At 38.8% G+C, this 18,089-nt stretch overlaps 1 protein-coding gene across 1 annotated transcript in view; it reads right to left on the bottom strand.

Moving 5' to 3' along the window:
• Positions 1 to 14,595: 14,595 nt before the first annotated feature.
• The window catches only part of POLN (DNA polymerase nu), a 72,010-nt gene continuing 68,516 nt past the window's right edge, over positions 14,596 to 18,089 (bottom strand). The window contains exons 18-19 of the mRNA XM_042871117.1: positions 17,446 to 17,507; positions 14,596 to 15,151 (exon numbers count right to left, since the gene is read on the bottom strand). Of these exons, the coding sequence (XP_042727051.1) occupies positions 15,083 to 15,151; positions 17,446 to 17,507 (131 nt within the window). The 3' untranslated portion in view covers positions 14,596 to 15,082. The remainder of the gene's footprint in view (positions 15,152 to 17,445; positions 17,508 to 18,089) is intronic.

Below are 18,089 nucleotides of genomic sequence, written 5' to 3'. Positions count from 1 at the left end.
CCATCCATCCATCCATCCATCCATCCATCCATCCATCCATCCATCCACCCACCCACCCATCCATCCATCCATCCATCCATCCATCCATCCATCCATCCACCCATCCACCCATCCATTTATCCCCAGTTCACAACAGCAGCTGCTCCTCTGTTATATAAATGTAGGCACCATGATGACCTCTTCAATAAATTTAAAAAACGAGTGTTGTCCAGTGGCAGTGAATGCCTACTTTCTCTAAGCTTTTTAAAATTAATCTATCTATCTATCTATCTATCTATTTATTTATAGTCAGAAGTCACCAAATTCTTTTTACTTTCCAATCACTCAAAATATGGCCATGCTCCTCTGGGAAGCAAAGTCCTCAGAGGCAGTTTCCTTAGGAAATGAATTCCTCATGCAGCCACCGCAGGATGTTTGGCTCCCTGAAGCCGTCATAGGCCTCATTTTGGCATTGCACATATATATTATTGCCAGCATATGTTCATACTGTCCAGTTCTCATCATCAGATTTTTATCTTGCTGAAGAGATGAAAGCCATGCCAATATCAGCTCCATCACTTTACAGCAATTGTCTGTCAAATGCTGGAATGACAGCTATTAGTATGGGAAGAAGATAGAGCTCAAAGATCTCATGTTTATGGTCATGTAAGGTAAGACTTCTAAAATATGTAATTTGTGAAGAAATTAACAGATTAATTTCTTTGAGTTACTCTTTTTTTTCTGTGATTGACCATATTTGCTACTGTAATAAAGCAAATACAGTACCTCAAATCAGTTATAGCAGAAGAGGAATGAGAATCTTTCCCACCTGGGGGGCTCAGGCAGGGTCAGATGAATCATGCCCATTTCTCTCCGTTAATGAGTAGTGCAACATGAGTCTAGACCAGCCCAGCAGTGTGACAAATCATAACATGGTGTCTGGCTAGAAGTGCTTAATTGGACCTGAGAACTCAAAGAAACGGAAGGACAAAAAGTGTCTGCTTTATCAGCAAATATTCACAGATGCTTTAAATATAACCAATTGTATTCAGCCACCATAACTTCAAACTCTTACAGTGAAAAATGCTTCTGGAAAGAATCTGAAATGGTATTTAAAAATCAGAGCTTTGGTGCTGTGGTAAAGACAAATTACCTTCAAAAAGTCACCTTGTTTATAATCTGGCTCAGCTCTCACTGCATCATGGTTTTATCTGCTAGATGGAAAATCAATACATGACTTGTAATATTTATATTATGATCTAATTAATCTGTTGGATTCTTTTTTCCTAAATGGGAAAGAATTGATAGAGTAGGAGAAGGAGAATAAAGAGCTTGCTTCTCCGTGTTTTTCAGTAGGAAGGAGGTGGTTTGGAGAAAAGGAAGATTACAGCAAATTGAATTTGACTCCTCTTTATTTTTTTTAAGAAATTTTTAAGAAGTTTTTTAAGAATTTCTTTTTTTAAGAAGAAAAAAGGTAAGTACTTAGTTTTACTGGCTCTGACTTCTTGAGACATCATTTAAAGGAATGGAAGAATAAGTAAGGAGTCAGAGAAACACAAAAATGTCCAAGTAAGTGCACAACACTAGACATTTTGGCAGAGCACGAAGGGTAAGAGGCAGAACGTTCTGAACCAGAATTCACCTCAACTGGATCCTGAGGAAGGCTGCTATCAGCATCAGCAGCAAAGAGTGTTTTGGGGGAAAGAGGAGCAAATAGTTACAAACACTTTTTCATGGCCACTGCCTTGCATGTAAGGTGGAGAACCAATCATTTTGGTGTCCCACCAGTGATGAATTCCTCCTCCTGCTTTTAAAATCTTCGTGTCCAAGAGTATCACATCAGCAGATGAACAAAGGACTGTATGCTCTGCCTTTGAGATGTGGATTTTCTTCTTTCTTTTTCATGGCTACAGAGGAGCTGAGATACCCAAGAGTAGTTAATCCTGTTCAGACAGTTTTGATCGGAGGAAAGCTCATTCTACATGTAAAGACTGCACTAATAATAGCTCAAATTTTGCTCTGTTTTAGGAGGTAGGTAGAGGAACCCAAACAGGAGACTTTGTACGAAGGCTCTTAAAGATGAATGCATGGCATACGCTGGGGGAGTAGCCTTATGTCTGCTGTTGTGGATGCCCTAAGGCTGTCATTCTCCAGCTAACACCGATTGCTGATAGCTAAATTCCATCATGAATATACACAGACACAAATGCATGATAGCTGAGCAGTTCTTCCTTTCATTTTAGTGCTGTACATCCAGCAAATCATCACCTAAAGCAGCTTTGAGGTTAACCGCAGGGGAAAAAAAAAAAGGAAAAAAAAAAGCATTATGTTTTTATGTTGTTCTGATTTGCAGATTTTGTGAAAATTAGCTTTCTTGTTAAAAATATTCTCTAAAGAAAGAATGAGGTCTAAAACAGGCTTTTCTTGATTGTTAGGCTGTAAATTGGTGTCAATTTACCCAATAACTAATCAAGATAAATGTATGTCTATAAAATAAAATTACCATCTTTCCCTTATGGATGTACGTTATACCTCCACATCTCCCACTGTGGCTGACAGAATCCAATGAGAGATTGGCATGTGTGAGGGGAAACATCAAATGGCAAGGAGAATTACCTGACCTACCACTCCTAAAACCATTCCCAAGTTTTGGCTTCTAAGCAGGCTTTCAGAAGAAAGAAATATTGTCCACATGCATCATAATCTATTTCAGAAAATATTAAGAGGACATTGAAAGTCATGGGAAGAGTGGAAATTTGAAAAACAAGAGAACAAATGGAAGAAAATAAACAAGAAGATTCAGAAAGAAAAGGAAGAAAGAAAAAGATAGGGAGGGAAGGGAAGGAAACAAGGAAGAAGGAAGGAAGGAAAGAAAGAGGGAAAAAAAAAAGAAAGGAAGGATCACATTGAAAACTAATTTCTAAAAATGTAATACTTTGAAAACTTTCCATTATCTGTCATGCTGCTTTGGCTTCCAGACAGCAAAAACTTGCATGGAGACATTAAACTGCAGAAAAAATGAGATGCTATTGATTTTCAGAACGAGTAACAGTTTCTCACTGATGTTAGATCAGAGCTTTATTGTTGCAGTATCACCTATGCTTATCATGTGCAAAGTCTGGCCATTGGGAAGGAGAGTGCACTTCCATTCCACACTTCAGGTCTGTGCAGCGTTCAGAACCATAATTTGAGATTTTGGGCATCCTGGCACGATTTCCTCACTGTGACTTGCAGAAATACTGCATTCAGTGAAAACAGAGGCTGGTTATTTACTCTTGTTCTAATACAACCAGGTATTTGTGATGCGTGAAATAGTGCTCTCTGTGAATATGAAGGATATGATTCTGTTGGCTACACAACAATATCATGTCATTTGAGACACTCCATATTTACAAAGCTTGGACTGAGCCCAACTAGGCTATGCATGACTTTGGTGAAGTTGGAAATAAGGAATATTATCCAGGCTGCCCAGGGAGGTTGTGGAGTCTCCTTCTCGGGAGATATTCAAGACCCACCTGCACACCTGCTTGTGCGACCTGCTGTAGGGAACCTGCTTTGGCAGGGGGTTGGACTCGATGATCTCTGGAGGTCCCTTCCAACCCCTACAATTCTGTGATTCCGTGATTGTCTCCTGCCTTACACACAGTTAGATTTATTTAATGTTATGTTTGCATAGCTCATGTGAACAAGTCACGCAGATGGCTTAAGCACTTGTGAATTGTGCACTCTGAAAAAATAAATATCCTTTCCCCACAGGGATTGTCTTCCTGGAGTCTGAGCATGTCTGGGAAATACAACTCAATCACATGATTATCTACTGTTTCTACAATAGTCTTTTAATTAATTATCAATGTCGTGCTCTTAGGAATAGGCCCTTCCTTAGGTCCACGCGTAATTAAAAATGAAGATAAATTTCAGTAGTAGTGAAATGAGCTGAGTACATGATAAAACAGTTTCTTTGTCATTCATTTAAGCAAAATTAATCAAAACAGTTCCATATGCTAATAAACTGTAAAATTATTCACTGAGATGGTTTGTTCCTTCATCGTGTCACAGTATCAAAGGATTTGTCACCAGAGCTTCCGCACAGATTTTCAGTATTTTTTGCATATGTGAAGAAGTCTTCAGGGAAAATGGAACAGAAGCTCAAGTCCTACAGAAAGCCACGTCAGATAGAGAAGAGCTGTGAATTTACAATGATTTGAATATGCTAATATTAATTATATCTCAGTATAGCTGTTTGATTTTCCTTCCTGTATGCTAAAACTCATTGTTAGAAACCTCTTCTGAAAAATCTTGTGATTAAGCTGAAGAAATATTTTTTCACCCATGTGCAATAGCCTAATACCCCTTATGTGTAAACCACCACATTACTTGCAGACTATGAAGCCAATTCTGTGAGTATTAGTAAGACCAGCACTGCAGAACTGCTGGTTCAGTGATGTATATTGTTGTACAAACGCTGCGTATGTGAAGAATGAGGCCAAAGCAAAGGAGGATATTCAGGATTGTTTCTTAGTTCCCCTTCCACTAGACTAGAGAACATTATACACATCTGTTTACATTCACTTTACCACTAGTGAGTTTAACAAAGGCTGTGTAATTTGCACACTGTAGAGATGGAGAAGACAGGTTCAAGTTACAGAATCATAGAATCATGGAATCCTTTGAATTGAAAGGGACACTTAAGGGTCGTCTAATGCAACTCCTCTGCAATTAACAGGGACACCTACATCTCCATCAGATGCTCAGAGCCTGCCCAGCCTGAACTTGGTGTATGCAGGGGCCGAGCATCCACCACTTTCTCTGGGTAACCTGTGCAGGTGCCTCACTATTGCAACTAGCCGAGGAATCCCTGAGCTCCTGAATCTGTACTACAAATGAATTCTTTCTATGGGCATGGGAGCACTTGGCTGAAATTTAGTAGAGCACCTTTTTGGTGAGTTTATTGGGACATAAAATTCTTTGAGTGACATACTTATCTCAGTGTTATTTTCCTAGTTAAATGTTTTAATTAAAGAAAATATTTAGTTTCTACTTTATTATTTCTGGGAGTGCTACCAGGATTAGACTTTCGATTTGTAAAAGCTATGTATTTTGTCAATCCTGCTCAGTCTAACAAAGCCTATTTGTTACTTCTACCCAGAAACTGTCCCAGTGATGGCAAGACCAATACTTCAAGTGGCTCATTTTGATTTCCATCTATCACTTAATTTAAAAACCAGGAGATGAAGAATCTGTTGGCTCCAGCAACGGAGTCTTTTAGGGTAGGCTGTCACAGTGCAAGCAACTTCAAAGTAGTCTCTAGAGAGTATGGACATCAGTCTAAGGAAAGAAGACCGCTTCTCGCAAAATCTACCTAATGCAGTTTCCTTGGAAATAGTTTCATGCATGTATCCATGGCTGCTGTCCAGAGGCTGCCCTTTTGGCATCCTGTGACATGCACCAATAGAATGAGAGGACCACAAGGAATCGATCCAAAACTGCTTGTTCTACCCCAATGTACATTCAGTGGGAGGAGGAATTCGCCAGCCTCTAGGCAGTAAGGTGTCTGGAAGAAGACAGGCACACCAACTTGGTGGCTTGGATGAAAACTCAAACCTCAGGTGAGAACTCGAGCTGCGCTCTGAGATGTGCTGTGACAGGAATACTGCCAGTAATCCAATTACTCTGTGGTGTTTTAAACCTCTTGCAGATGCCAAAGCTAGAAATTAGGCTTGAGGGATTTGTGTCCCTGCACTGCGTTTCTTTTAGCCTTTGTTTTACCTACTCTTTGGGCAAGAGAAGACGTATCTTTTTCATCTGCATATCAAAAAAGGTCTTCATAATAGACTTTTAATGCCATAGGCTTATGCAGCATGCAACATGGTTTCCCCATGGCTTCCCCATTTCTTCAAGACTGAGAAGGAGAATATCTGGAGATTAAACAAGTTTCATGTAAGCAGTGAAAGGATTTAGATTCCATGATTTCCCCACTATTACAAATGTGTTTAGCTGCATGACAAACAGGACAATACTTAACACTGGCAGACTTGGAAAAGAACATTTTGTATGAAGATACTTTGCTGTTGCTTGGAAAAGAACGTCCTTAGGCTAAGAAACCAAAACCTGTCATTGGCAGCCGTTAGGCACAGAAGTATCAATGAGCAAAATGGAGAAGGAGGTGGAGAAGGGAGTGAATAATACCTACTGCGAAAATTATCTATTGAAATGACTGAAATATTTCAAAAATAGAAAACTAGAAATGAATTTTACGGTGAAGAGTTCAGACTGGAGAAGGCTCGGGGGACACCTGACAGTGGCCATCCAATACTTAAAGGGAACTTGAAAACAGAAGGGGAAATAAACTATTTACACAAGTAGATTGTGACAGGACAAGGGGAATGGCTTTAAATTAAAAAGGAGAGATTCAGGTTAGATGGATAAATTCTTCACTGAGAGCATTAAGGCCCAGGCCCAGAATGCTTGGAGAAGTTCTGGATGCCCCATCCCTGGAGAGGACAGGTTGTACAGGACCCTGGCCAGCTTTATCTGGTGGGTGACAACCAGCCCATGGCAGGGGGTGGGAACTGGATATTCATTGAGGTCCCTTCCAACCCAAGCCTCTCTGTGATTCTATGAGATCTCACTAAAATAGCAGAAATTATTTCATTGAGAAGGCAATGAAGGGGAGCTTGTTTCTGTACCATAAGTACAAGGAAGGAGCACAAAGAAGGACACAGAGGGTAGTACAGAAGTGATGCCAAAAGGAAAAGTCTTTCTGGCTCAGAGGCAAAATATGTGCCTTTCACTGGGCTTTACTTATGGGCAGTTAAGAGCAGAGAGTTAATTCTTCCCTATTCTGATTTACATTCAGTGACATTTAAAAGAGTGAAGCAGTCCCTGGATTGGCAGCTGGAACCAGTCTGGGATATGGTAACATGGAGTTGTATTCTTTTGAGCTCACTCCTCAGCAGAGCAAATATTGATCAGCTCATACTCTTTGGCCAGACCCAAAGGGAGCATAGAAAGCTTCTCGGCATAACATCCTGTAATTCTGTGGTTCATGCGTTCCTGTGGGTGATGGATTCTGAAAGCTTTTCAGGGAGAAAAGTTTCCTACACTGTGTGGCTAAAAAGCCAGGAGCAACAGCAGCACCCATTGCTCTCACTGCCTTCTGAATGGAGGAACTGCCTCAATGTCAGAAGGAAAAGGCATTAATAGTAAATGTCAGGAGATGAATCCCAGAAGAATGCACTTAAATCCCAAGGGCACAGAGTCAGTCACACTTCCTGTCCATGAATTACTTTTTTTTTCACAGTCTACTTAGGTATTCAGAGGGCTGGCAAACATAGGGTTGTTCTTAGGTATTTTATGGAGTGCTAAGTGTATACTTGATCCTAAAACTGCTATGTGACACTAACAGCCTGCCAGCTCCTGCTGCTCCTGCCAGGCTGAGTAATGCAGAGTAATCCCAATATTAACAGCTGATGAAAAGAGGAGTGACGAGATCATTTGACCCAAGCTGGACTTCTAGATAAGGGAAGATAAATTGCCTAGCTCAGTGGGTCATTTACAAGTTGGAAGAGCTCCCTGTGTGGCACGGATGTATATACTAAACACATGAAAAGGAAATGGACTGCCTTGGGGCGATACACAGAACAGTTTGTGGACAGCTGGAAGAATCCGATGCACATATTGCATGCAGAGGTACGAGAATATAATACATTTTGCATTCTGCCTGCCAGGCCCAGCTGGTTTTCATAGGCTCTGTCCTGGTGCTCACCTTAGAGTAACTAACAGCATGTGGTTTTGCAATTTCCATACTCCCAACTAAAGTGACAGCAATAGTTCTGCTATTGAAGAGAGTCTTCATATATGAAAAGGGCAGGGCTTCTCACAGGGATGTTGTGAGTGTGCCTAGGTAGTCAAACATCTCACGTAGTGCTGAGTACTGTGACATTTGTAGTCTTTTTTAGTCATTCAGTCTCACATGCTACCTAGGCACGTCGGTTTTTATTTCCAAAGTGAAGGAAGAAAAAAATCTAGAATATTCTAATTTTGTAGTTTAGGCATGTTAAGATTAAAAAAACAGTATCTTAAGAACTTTAAGCGTTGCCCAAAATTTAAAGAAACAACAATTTCTATTAGAGGTGTCTTTATCACAAACTTTTCTCCTGCTCAGTATTAAGAAATGGTCTACAGATGAACCTGGAAATGGCATTTTATGTCATTAATATAGAATCATAGAATCATAGAATCACTAAGGTTGGAAAAGACCTAAAAGATCACCCAGTCCAACCGTTCACCTATTCCCAATAGCTCCTACTAAACCATGTCCCTCAACACAACATCCAGCCTTTCCTTGAACACCCCCAGGGTCGGTGATTCCACCACCTCCCTGGGCAGTCCATTCCAGTGCCTGACCACCCTTTCTGAAAAGTAATACTTCCTCATGTCCAGCCTGAATCTCCTCTGCCGTAGCTTGAAACCATTCCCCCTGGTCCTATCACTAATGACACGAGAGAAGAGGCCGACCCCCAGCTCACTACAACCTCCCTTCAGGAAGTTATAGAGAGCAATAAGGTCTCCCCTGAGCCTCCTCTTCTCCAGGCTGAACATTCCCAGCTCCTTCAGCCTCTCCTCATATGGCCTGTGTTCCAGACCCCTCACCAGCTTTGTTGCCCTTCTTTGAACACGTTCCAGGGCCTCAATATCTTTCTTGCAGTGAGGGGCCCAAAACTGGACACAGTACTCGAGGTGCGGCCTCACGAGTGCTGAATATAGGGGAACAATCACCTCTCTGCTCCTGCTTGCAACACTGTTTCTGATGCAAGCCAGGATGCCATTGGCCTTCTTGGCCACCTGGGCACACTGTCGGCTCATGTTCAGCCGAGCATCAAATGTACATCATATGTACTGGCCTCGTTACTTGTTTCTAGTGAAAAGATCCTAACGTGGACACTGCTGTGTTTAAGCAAACACATAGGTTCTGATGTTACTGAAGGAGTAACTATCAGGCCAATCATGGCCTGAAATAGTGATTGAGCACCTGGTGGGAAGGCAGGGACAACTCAGGGGAGCTCAGCTGCATGCAATGCACCTGAGTAACCAGAAGGGGTGGAGCCAGCAGCCAGCCCTTCCCAGACCTCATTTAAGGGTTGGTAGTGGAAGCAAAGGTATCTTGCTGGAGATCTCTATTAACCATAGGATTTCTAAAGGTAAGTAGTTTTTTCCTTATTTCTGTATTTGTGGCTGCTTTGTTTGGGCTTGTTCTCATTTGCTACAGCCTAGGATTGTGCTGCTATTGCTGTACTTTCCATTAGCACTACAGAATGTATGAGAACTCTGGCCAAAGCAGAGACACTCTTTGTCTCTGGTGGAGACAAAGGCCACCAGTGCAGGTGTTTCCTTACCCGGAAGTTTCCCATTATTCAGATCAAGATACATTCCTGAGTCTTGTGGACTATGGACTCTTGTTTTCATTGCAACCTATTGGATTCTGGATGACTGCTTTCAGGTCTTTGCTCAGCCTTCTCAAGGTTAAATTTTCAATCTTTCCTCATAGCTGAAGGTGTTGATAACTTTGATTTTATTTTATACTGTTATATTGCTGTGATAAAATCTTCTAAAAATATAAGCCTATTGGCAAAAAAAACCCTAAAATATGATTTAAATCTTAATAAATAAATAAATAAAATACCTAGGGATGAAAGGAGACAACACTAACATAAAATACTGGTTTTGTTGTGAAATTGTAAATATATCTGGGAACAATAAGTGACTGAGACAAAAGGTGTAAGATGAACTAAAGAGGTGAATAACAATCTGATTACTCTGGGGGAAGAAAAAGGTACTAAGGGATATTGAGAAGGCTATGGAAAGGTTAAGGCTTAGATCATACACAAGAACAAGTGAAAGAACTAAAAGAAATCTTCTGCAAAAGAACAAACAACTGTATCACAAACCACAGTACCATAAGCAGCACAACAGAGGGAGGCGCAAACTGAAGCACCACATTTACAGCACTTTTTCTAACCTCATCTGTGACCCACAGAGGCCTCAAGGGAAGATGGTGACTTCCCCTAGCTCAAGTGTTACAAAATCTCTTTATATTTAAAGGAAAAACTCCCTAGGAGGCTTATTTCATTTAACGTCAGAGTAAAAGTGAATGCATGGGAAGATGAAACAGATTGGGATTGGTAGCAGGCAAGTAGGGTGGCCCAGCTTTCAAACTGCTATGCTGTTCACTCAGTGAAGAAATAAAGCTCTTATAGGTGGTGTTCTTATGCAATTTGGAGCCAATCATGAGTTTCAGCTGGCACTGAAGTATGGATGAGAGTTAAGAAAAGAAGATGAAAAAGCTTCTGGCAGAAATCCTGAGGACACTTGTGTTCTTCACCTACCCAGGTGCCAGGAAGACATTTACAGTAATTCAGCAATGAACTTGCTGTCCACCAAATGGAGGTGGACAAATGGATCTGTGCAAGGAGGCTAAGGTAATTCAGGAAGGTATTTAGTTTTGCTTCATTCTTTCAGAAATTCAGTGCAGAAATGCAATGTGAGAAGCAGCAGTCAGTTGAGGGAAGGATGGAGGATGATTATCAGGAGTCTGTAAGCACCATTCTCTGCTTAGCACACAGATTGGAAAATAAGCTTGTAATCTGATGCCTAACACTTCTGAATAATTAGAAAGTGTGAAATTCAGTGCAGCCAATGAATCCACCAAAAAACTAAGGGGGAAAAAGAGAACTTCCTCAGGCAATTCTTGATGCCATGGAAAGCTGATCATGAAATGAATGACAACAGTAAAAAAAACTATGTAGCCAGAAAGGAGTCTCATAAATGCCATTCCAAATGGATGACCATAGTAAGCTAAAGCCACAAAGGTTAGAAGTGGAAAGATGTGTAACTTTAAATTTAAAAAAAAAAAAAAAAAAAAAAAACCAAAAACTTTTCTACTATTATTAGTATGAGTTCTACTGAAGTGCAGGGAAAGGGTAAGCAATGGATTAAGCTATCAGTGAAAATAGAAATGGGACCTTTAAAAGTTCCTTCCAACTCAAACAACGTTATATTCTGTAATTCTTTAAAAAGGTAAGGATGAAAGAGCTTATATATTAACCATGCAATTAGTCTTCAATGGGATATGGATAAACATACCAAAACCTGGAAATATACGGTTAGAATGTGGAGCTCCAGGATTCAAAGCACGCGTCTGTATGACTGAGAGAGCAAACAAGATAACAGATTGCTTGGGCTTATAGAGAATAATAATTGATAACAATTGCTACTAGATACAAAAATGGCCAGTAGAAATGCACTTCTAAGATGTCTTAAGAGAACCTGTTTTCAGTAGAAATAAGTCAATCAGGCTGTGAAGTTTTCCCAGGAAAGCAAAAGATGGTATATAATTGGAACTTATTTTTAATTCCAGACATGCTCTACCTACAAACTACTGCAGAATAGTAGAAATGAGAACAGATTCTTTTTCACTTTCTGAATGTTTCTGACAACCTGCTAATAGCAAAAGGAAGTATGCCAACCAGAAGCGAGTGTGTGAGCCAGGAAATATAGTAAATGCTGGCACAGAATGAGGCAACACAGGTGGGAAGGATGAATGAAATCCCCAGACATTTCTGGGGCTTCTTCTGGTACAGCTCTGTGTACTTTAATGAGGTACAGGAGAATATCTGAAAGGAAATTCTGTTTTGCTTTTCATGCGTATGACTACTGCCATTCAGCTGAAGAGTGACAGAGAATTATGGGCAAGCTTGAGTTTTCTCACTGCACCTCCTGTTCCATGTGGGATCAGTGATGAGGACAAGACCAGGTTATTCAGGGATTAGTCTAGTCTTCAGTGGGAAAGACAGAAGAGATATGTTAGGACACTGAAGAAATATATCAGGAGGGTGTAATTCAATTTTCAACTCATTTCTTGGCCTTATTTTCAGATCAGATTAAAAGATTCCACGTCTGTAGACTCCCACGTAGGAAATGAATTTACTTTTAATGGATTATTCTTAATCAATACTAAGAATAAACCATGTCTTGGATGCTCCAGCAGATTCACCTTCTTAACCTACTTTCATTTTCAAAAAATATGTCAATGTGCACTGTGTTTTCTCTTCCCACATGTGAATGTGTTGCTCAAATAACATCTGAGACCAGTTCTTGAACTTTAGCTACTATGGTTTTCACTATGGTCATCTTGGATCAACTATGGTCATAAAAGATCAGTGTGTTACTGTTTCACAGTGGTATGTGGACATAAAGATTCAAATCCTCACAGATATATATTGGTCCTGCCACAGCCATGCGAATACCAGCAAAATAGCTGTGCTATTACACTTCTCACAGAAAATGAGTTAAAGGGTTTTCAAGTATCATTCCTTCACCATTCTCCTATGTGACAAACATGAACTAAAGCCAAAGATATAAAGCAGCTCAAACAGGGTTCTTACATTGTTCAGAGAATCAGTTAGGGAAATTTCCACTTGCTAAAGCTATGGAGAGCCACCTATATATATATATATATATATTTGTTTTTCTCTGTATTCTGTTTCCTCATATCTCTTAAGCCCTACCTATGTAGAGTTCTCTACACTTCAAACAGATGTTCTGTTTGTTGCTCCCCCAGTACTGCTTCATAGATCTTGAGAGAGAATCATTCTAGAGGTCAAACCGAGAGTTTTAGAGATTGAAAAGGGCTCTTATGATTGCTCCTGCTCCAGCCTACTCATGTTTTGCAATCCCCTACGTGCCAAAACAAAATAACATGAAAAAGTGGTCATTTGTAATAATAAGATTCTTGAATTCAGTGGTGTGAAATTATTGTGCCAGCTGAAAGGAATTCCTAGCAATTATCAAATACAGAATGTTTTTACCTGCATTTATCTGGGAGGAAACTTGTGGTCAGGGCTGGCCCTGCTTCTCCATAACGGCTCTTTGGATTCAGGCATACTGCAGGGTCTCTTACCAAGGGTTTAGGAAAAACTGTACTGCTCTGAATTTATAGTAATACATACATTAGTTCACAAGTGAGGTAGAACTGATGCCTTGTCTAGCAATGCTTGTTGGGAAAGTAATAGCAAACACTGCACTACCTCAAGCAGTTTGTTCAAGGAAATGATTGCCACAGTAAAGAGAAAAATAATTCTGTTATTCCACAAATTGAAATATACGAGTGTTTCTAAAACCTATTTTGCAGTCTAGGATGGAAGGCAGCAAGAATGGAATGCAAAGTAAAAGCAATTGCTCTGGAGAGTGAGCACTCTTCTCAGTATGTGGAATTTCATGAGTTAAAAACTCATCCAGACAGAAGCTTTGACGTCCACTTCAGTGAGTTCTGAAAAACCTGATAGTCCCCAAAAGTTGATAACTTAACAAAATGGAATAGGGCAAGCAGTGAAGACTATCTGGCTATTCATAGAGAAGAGAAAGATTGAAGAATGCATCCCAGTATCTATAATGTTTCATAGCACATGAATAATCTGATGATTATTGCAAGTATAACATCAAAGAGGTTTAGTTTTCTTCCACAATAAATCTATATATACTAGTTCACTCATGGCCTACAACTGGAAAAAAACACCGTTTCTTTACTAGTGAATCTGGAGTACTAGACGGTATCTTGAGTTCCTGGTACACATCCTTCAAGTTGTGGGTACAGGAACTTCACTGTCTTGAGATCCTGGGCTTGAACAACCCTCCAAGCTTGAACAGTTTGTCTTTTGTCCTCGCACCAGCCTATACAAAACAAATGCTCACGTGTCTGATAAAGCAGTGCCCTTACTGCATGGTTGTCTCAGAGATTTAAAAACAGGAAGGAAAGTTTCAAAATCAAAAATGGCAAACCTGGTGCCCAGCAATGATCATCATCTCTCTGACTCCCACCCAAAGAGGCCCCTGATTAATATGTAAAATGTTCTAACTTTGCTTGCATGACCACTGCTAATTTTATAGCAAATGAGTTTTTAGAAATAACTCACTTCATCTGACAGGCTATGTACAACGCATATGCAATAGTTATTAGTTAATGCCTTTAAGGATAATACAAAATTGTCTAAGGATACAAATTAAAACTGTTGCAAAATCTCTGTAACTCAACACATTTAAAATTTGAATTGTATTACTTTGATCATTTGAGGTCTAATGCTGAAAGATACTGAACTTCTCATACAAATTTTTTGTTTGACTTCAACTTCCAAATGATCAGTAGATGCTGAGAATGGTTTCATCTTCCACAATCACAGAGACAGAATTTGGCAAACAGTAAATATTTATAAAACAAATTTACTTAAAGAATGAACTCTACAGAACAATAAAGTATCAATAACAAATACAAACACTGAAGAAGCAGCTTGAATCCTTTAAAGTGTAAGTCTGAATCTCAACATTTATCTAAACTGTATTTAGTATTATATCAATAATAAAAATAATAAATCAGGGAAAACTAAAATACTTCCTCTAAAGTATGCTAAAGCTACAGTGTACAATCTGAGTTTGAAATTAATAGAACTGACAACAATCTGGCTATTTTTAATACATTTAATGCAGTTTTCATTTACTTGTTTTACTCTAAAATCCTAAATACAAAGTAAAGTGAAAACTCTTCACTTACAAGGAACTCTTTTCTAAGTCTTTGTAAAAAAGACATTCAGCAGCTGCCATTTACTTACAAATTATAGAATAAGCTGAATGCAACAGTTAAGCAGCTTCAAATAGTGTCTTTCTAATTCTAGATTATATGTATTTTTACAAAAGCACTTCGCCAAATATTAAATATTATAATCTAAACGTGCATTTAACTCAAATATATTTGTCATGTTCCCAAAGGGTTAATGTTGTCTTGCTTCATTTCTTGCATGTAGCAGTTCAGCTCTGAACAAAAGCAGCTCCCTGCTGGTTACCTTGGCTAAAGGAAACACAATGAACTGGTAAAATCCAGTTTTATCTCACTGCTGTTGCCTAGGGCTACAGACAAAATGAAGTAAAAAAATTCACATGCAGAGTATTAGGTGCTTATGAAAGATCCAGCAGCGCTGTTGCCTAGTGATTCAGTGAGGAATCAGCACAGGCCAATGAGGTGTACGGGTACTGAATAACATCCCCGATGACTGTTTTACATCTCCTGCAATTCTGTCATACACCCCCATGATTTCCCAGTGGTAAGAAGCACTTTCAAGGGAACCTGTCAACAACAACAAAAAAAATTAAACAAACACATCACTTACAGCAAGATTACTATTTTTGCTTTTCCTTTTGGATATGGATAATACTCTAGATTACTCACCTACCTATGTGAAATGTTCTTCACATCTAGTAATACTTTATTGCAATTACAGTTTTGATTAAGATACTGCTTTTTTAAAAATCATCCACTTTCACAGACCTGAGGTATATTTGTTGTTGCCTTGGCTCTTTTTCAGTTTGTTTTGCAGTTACTGGTGTAGTACAGTAGATATTCTGACATGAAAGCTGCCTCATTAGCAAGGACTACATTTTGGAAAAGAAGCTACTTCAAAGGTAAAGAATTCTTTTCCTCAAAGAAGAAGAAGAAATCTCTCCCTATTTACGATGACATGTGTGCTCTACTTTAATGATATCTTTCTTCCATATTAAAAGATAGCATTCATATTAATAGAGCACATAATACATAGTTAGTCGAGGCAAGTGTGCTGAAGGAAAGCAGGAGCATTTGACAAAAATCTTTTCATCTTCAACATCTCTAATCCTAAAATATGTATTTACTGTACAGAAAGATAACGTGAACAAAAATACAGACTCTTTGAAAAAAGATCAGTCTCAAATTCTTCACTAAGATCAAACTGTTTACACTTTATGGTTTGTATGTGATCTCTGCCATTGATCCATTTTGGATGTTTCAGAGGAAGATGAAGCGTCTTCATGATGCGTGTAGCCTAACATGCAGTAAGAGTAAAAATGTGTCATGACTTCTATGGTAATTCACTCGGGAAAAGGAGACCAAGACAAGGTAAGAAAATATGCATCTCCAAATACTTCTACTGGTTATAAAAATATCCAAACCCCAGACAACTACTTATTGTCCAATACTGTTTCTTTTTTGCCTATTAAAATGCAGTTGCCATTTAAAAGAGAATCACTCTTCTCGTTGGAGTGGCATATAAAATCCATTTGCTAATGAACCTAGGTGCATTTGTCAGTGTGTGCTAAGACACTTCTAGTATAAGAGAGGAACCATGCTATGTGCTGTAGTTTGATGAACTTCTGCCAGTGGTTAGTCTGCAATAGGTGACATTAAGCTGGTATTTAGGCTGTTTAACTGTGAGCATTCTTATTGTGTGCAAACATCTGTCTTTATTACAAACCTATTGTTCATATTTTATTTCATATCAATGACTTTCTCAGGCAAAATATGAACAAAGTTGTCTTTGACAGTGTCCTTGAAAAAGGGAATCCCAGAACTATCAAGGAAGGACTGCAGTGTTGCTATTTGCCTTATATATTATTAGTAATGCCATACTTATTTTAATGAGTCTCCGCTGGGGGCCAGAAATATGTAACTATAAGATCTCAAGGGAAGGCCAGCTTCACAAATGCTGAAATAGAAGACCTGGAGGTAAGAATATAAGCTAAAATTTATCTAGTAGTTTTCTTTTTCAACGATTCCTGTTAATACAAGCCTGTATGTTGTAAGTATTTATGAAATAAACAGAAAAAATCTGTTGCTGTCCCCAGATCTCATTCAGGTATACTGGAGAATGAGTTATCTGGCAACACCAAGCATTCAGTTTCTCAGGTAAAAGCAAACCCTTGGGCAATTAATTACTCTCTTAGTTTAGGGATTCCAGAGACAGAAATCCCTTATCAACAACAGCTGAGCAGTGAACTAGAAGTAAAGGGCATCAACCTTGTAGAGAGAAAAATATAGGTACATTATGTAAGAATTACAATTAGATACAATGGAAATGGAGATAGTAGCTGTTTAGCTATCTACTCCGCAGAGTACTACTGTTACAGATGCAGTTCAAATAGAAAATGGCCCATACTTCAAACTGGAAGGAGTGATTTTTGCATGTTAGGCACCCACTCAGAAATGCTGAAAAGATCACAGTTTTCTAAGTGAAAATTACTGAAGATCTTTTGCAATATTGTTATGAATGCACTTTTCAGAATGCTTATTAAGGCATTATTTCTCATTCTACCACACTCATCAGAAATTCCATGGCAATAAATGAAATGGGTTTTGAAATTACTGTGCTGTATAGCTAAGACAAACAGTGCACTACGGTCACGCTTTCCAAAATAGAGGTTGAGTTTCTTTCAATTATTTTTCCTTTAGATTTTTTATGGTAATTCCAAAAAGCTATTACCTGCAAGTCTGAACGTGAAACTGTTGAAGTGAAAGTCAAAGTGGTTGTTTCTAGATTCTTAATATAATGACAACAACATAGAAAACTACATATCCTTGAGATAGCAGTGGAAATTCAGAATTGTTCCTACCTTCAGTGGCACTTCCAAGGCTGTGGTTTGCTGAAGGGATTCCATTGTTCTTTTCACCAGTGCTGTAAGGACAAAGAAGTTGAAAATCTACAGTTTTATGTTCCAGGATGGAATTATTATATAAAAAAAAAAAAAAAAAAAAAAAAAAAAAAAAAAGTATGGTTTCTTGCTGTTTTAAAATACCTCCATTTATTAAAAAAAAAAAAAAAAAGAAAAAAAAAGGAAAAGAGGAGAAAGAAAGAAAAAAAACATTAAAATTTTTCAAGATTTTCAAACCAATTGAACTGCAGTATGATTTACGTAACTTAACCCACCATGTCACAACACTGTGCTCACCATTAATGTGAAAAATGCTTCTGTAATAATTTCAAATCAATCATTTGGGACCAGATTTGTCATCCTTGGTCATACCAATTACTGTGTTGTTTGACAAAGATTTCTGCTGCAACAAAATACGGTTCCAATAAAATTTCAGTGGATAAATGGCTTTAAAAAGGAGGTAACTTTCGGCTACTGAAAGTGAAAAAGGAGTACTGGGCAGCCCCAGAGAGGAAGTCATTGAGTAACCACCACTCTTCTGCCAGAACAGCTGATTACATGTCAGCGTGCGCCTCGTGAAACTGAGAAACAACAGATTGTGCAGT

Source organism: Lagopus leucura, unplaced genomic scaffold (genome assembly GCF_019238085.1).
Source record: "Lagopus leucura isolate 7727_CA_CO unplaced genomic scaffold, USGS_WTPT01 Super-Scaffold_100004, whole genome shotgun sequence".
Lineage (NCBI taxonomy): Eukaryota > Metazoa > Chordata > Aves > Galliformes > Phasianidae > Lagopus > Lagopus leucura.
Note: the sequence above shows the minus strand (reverse complement) of the source record. Positions and strands in the feature narration are given on the sequence as shown.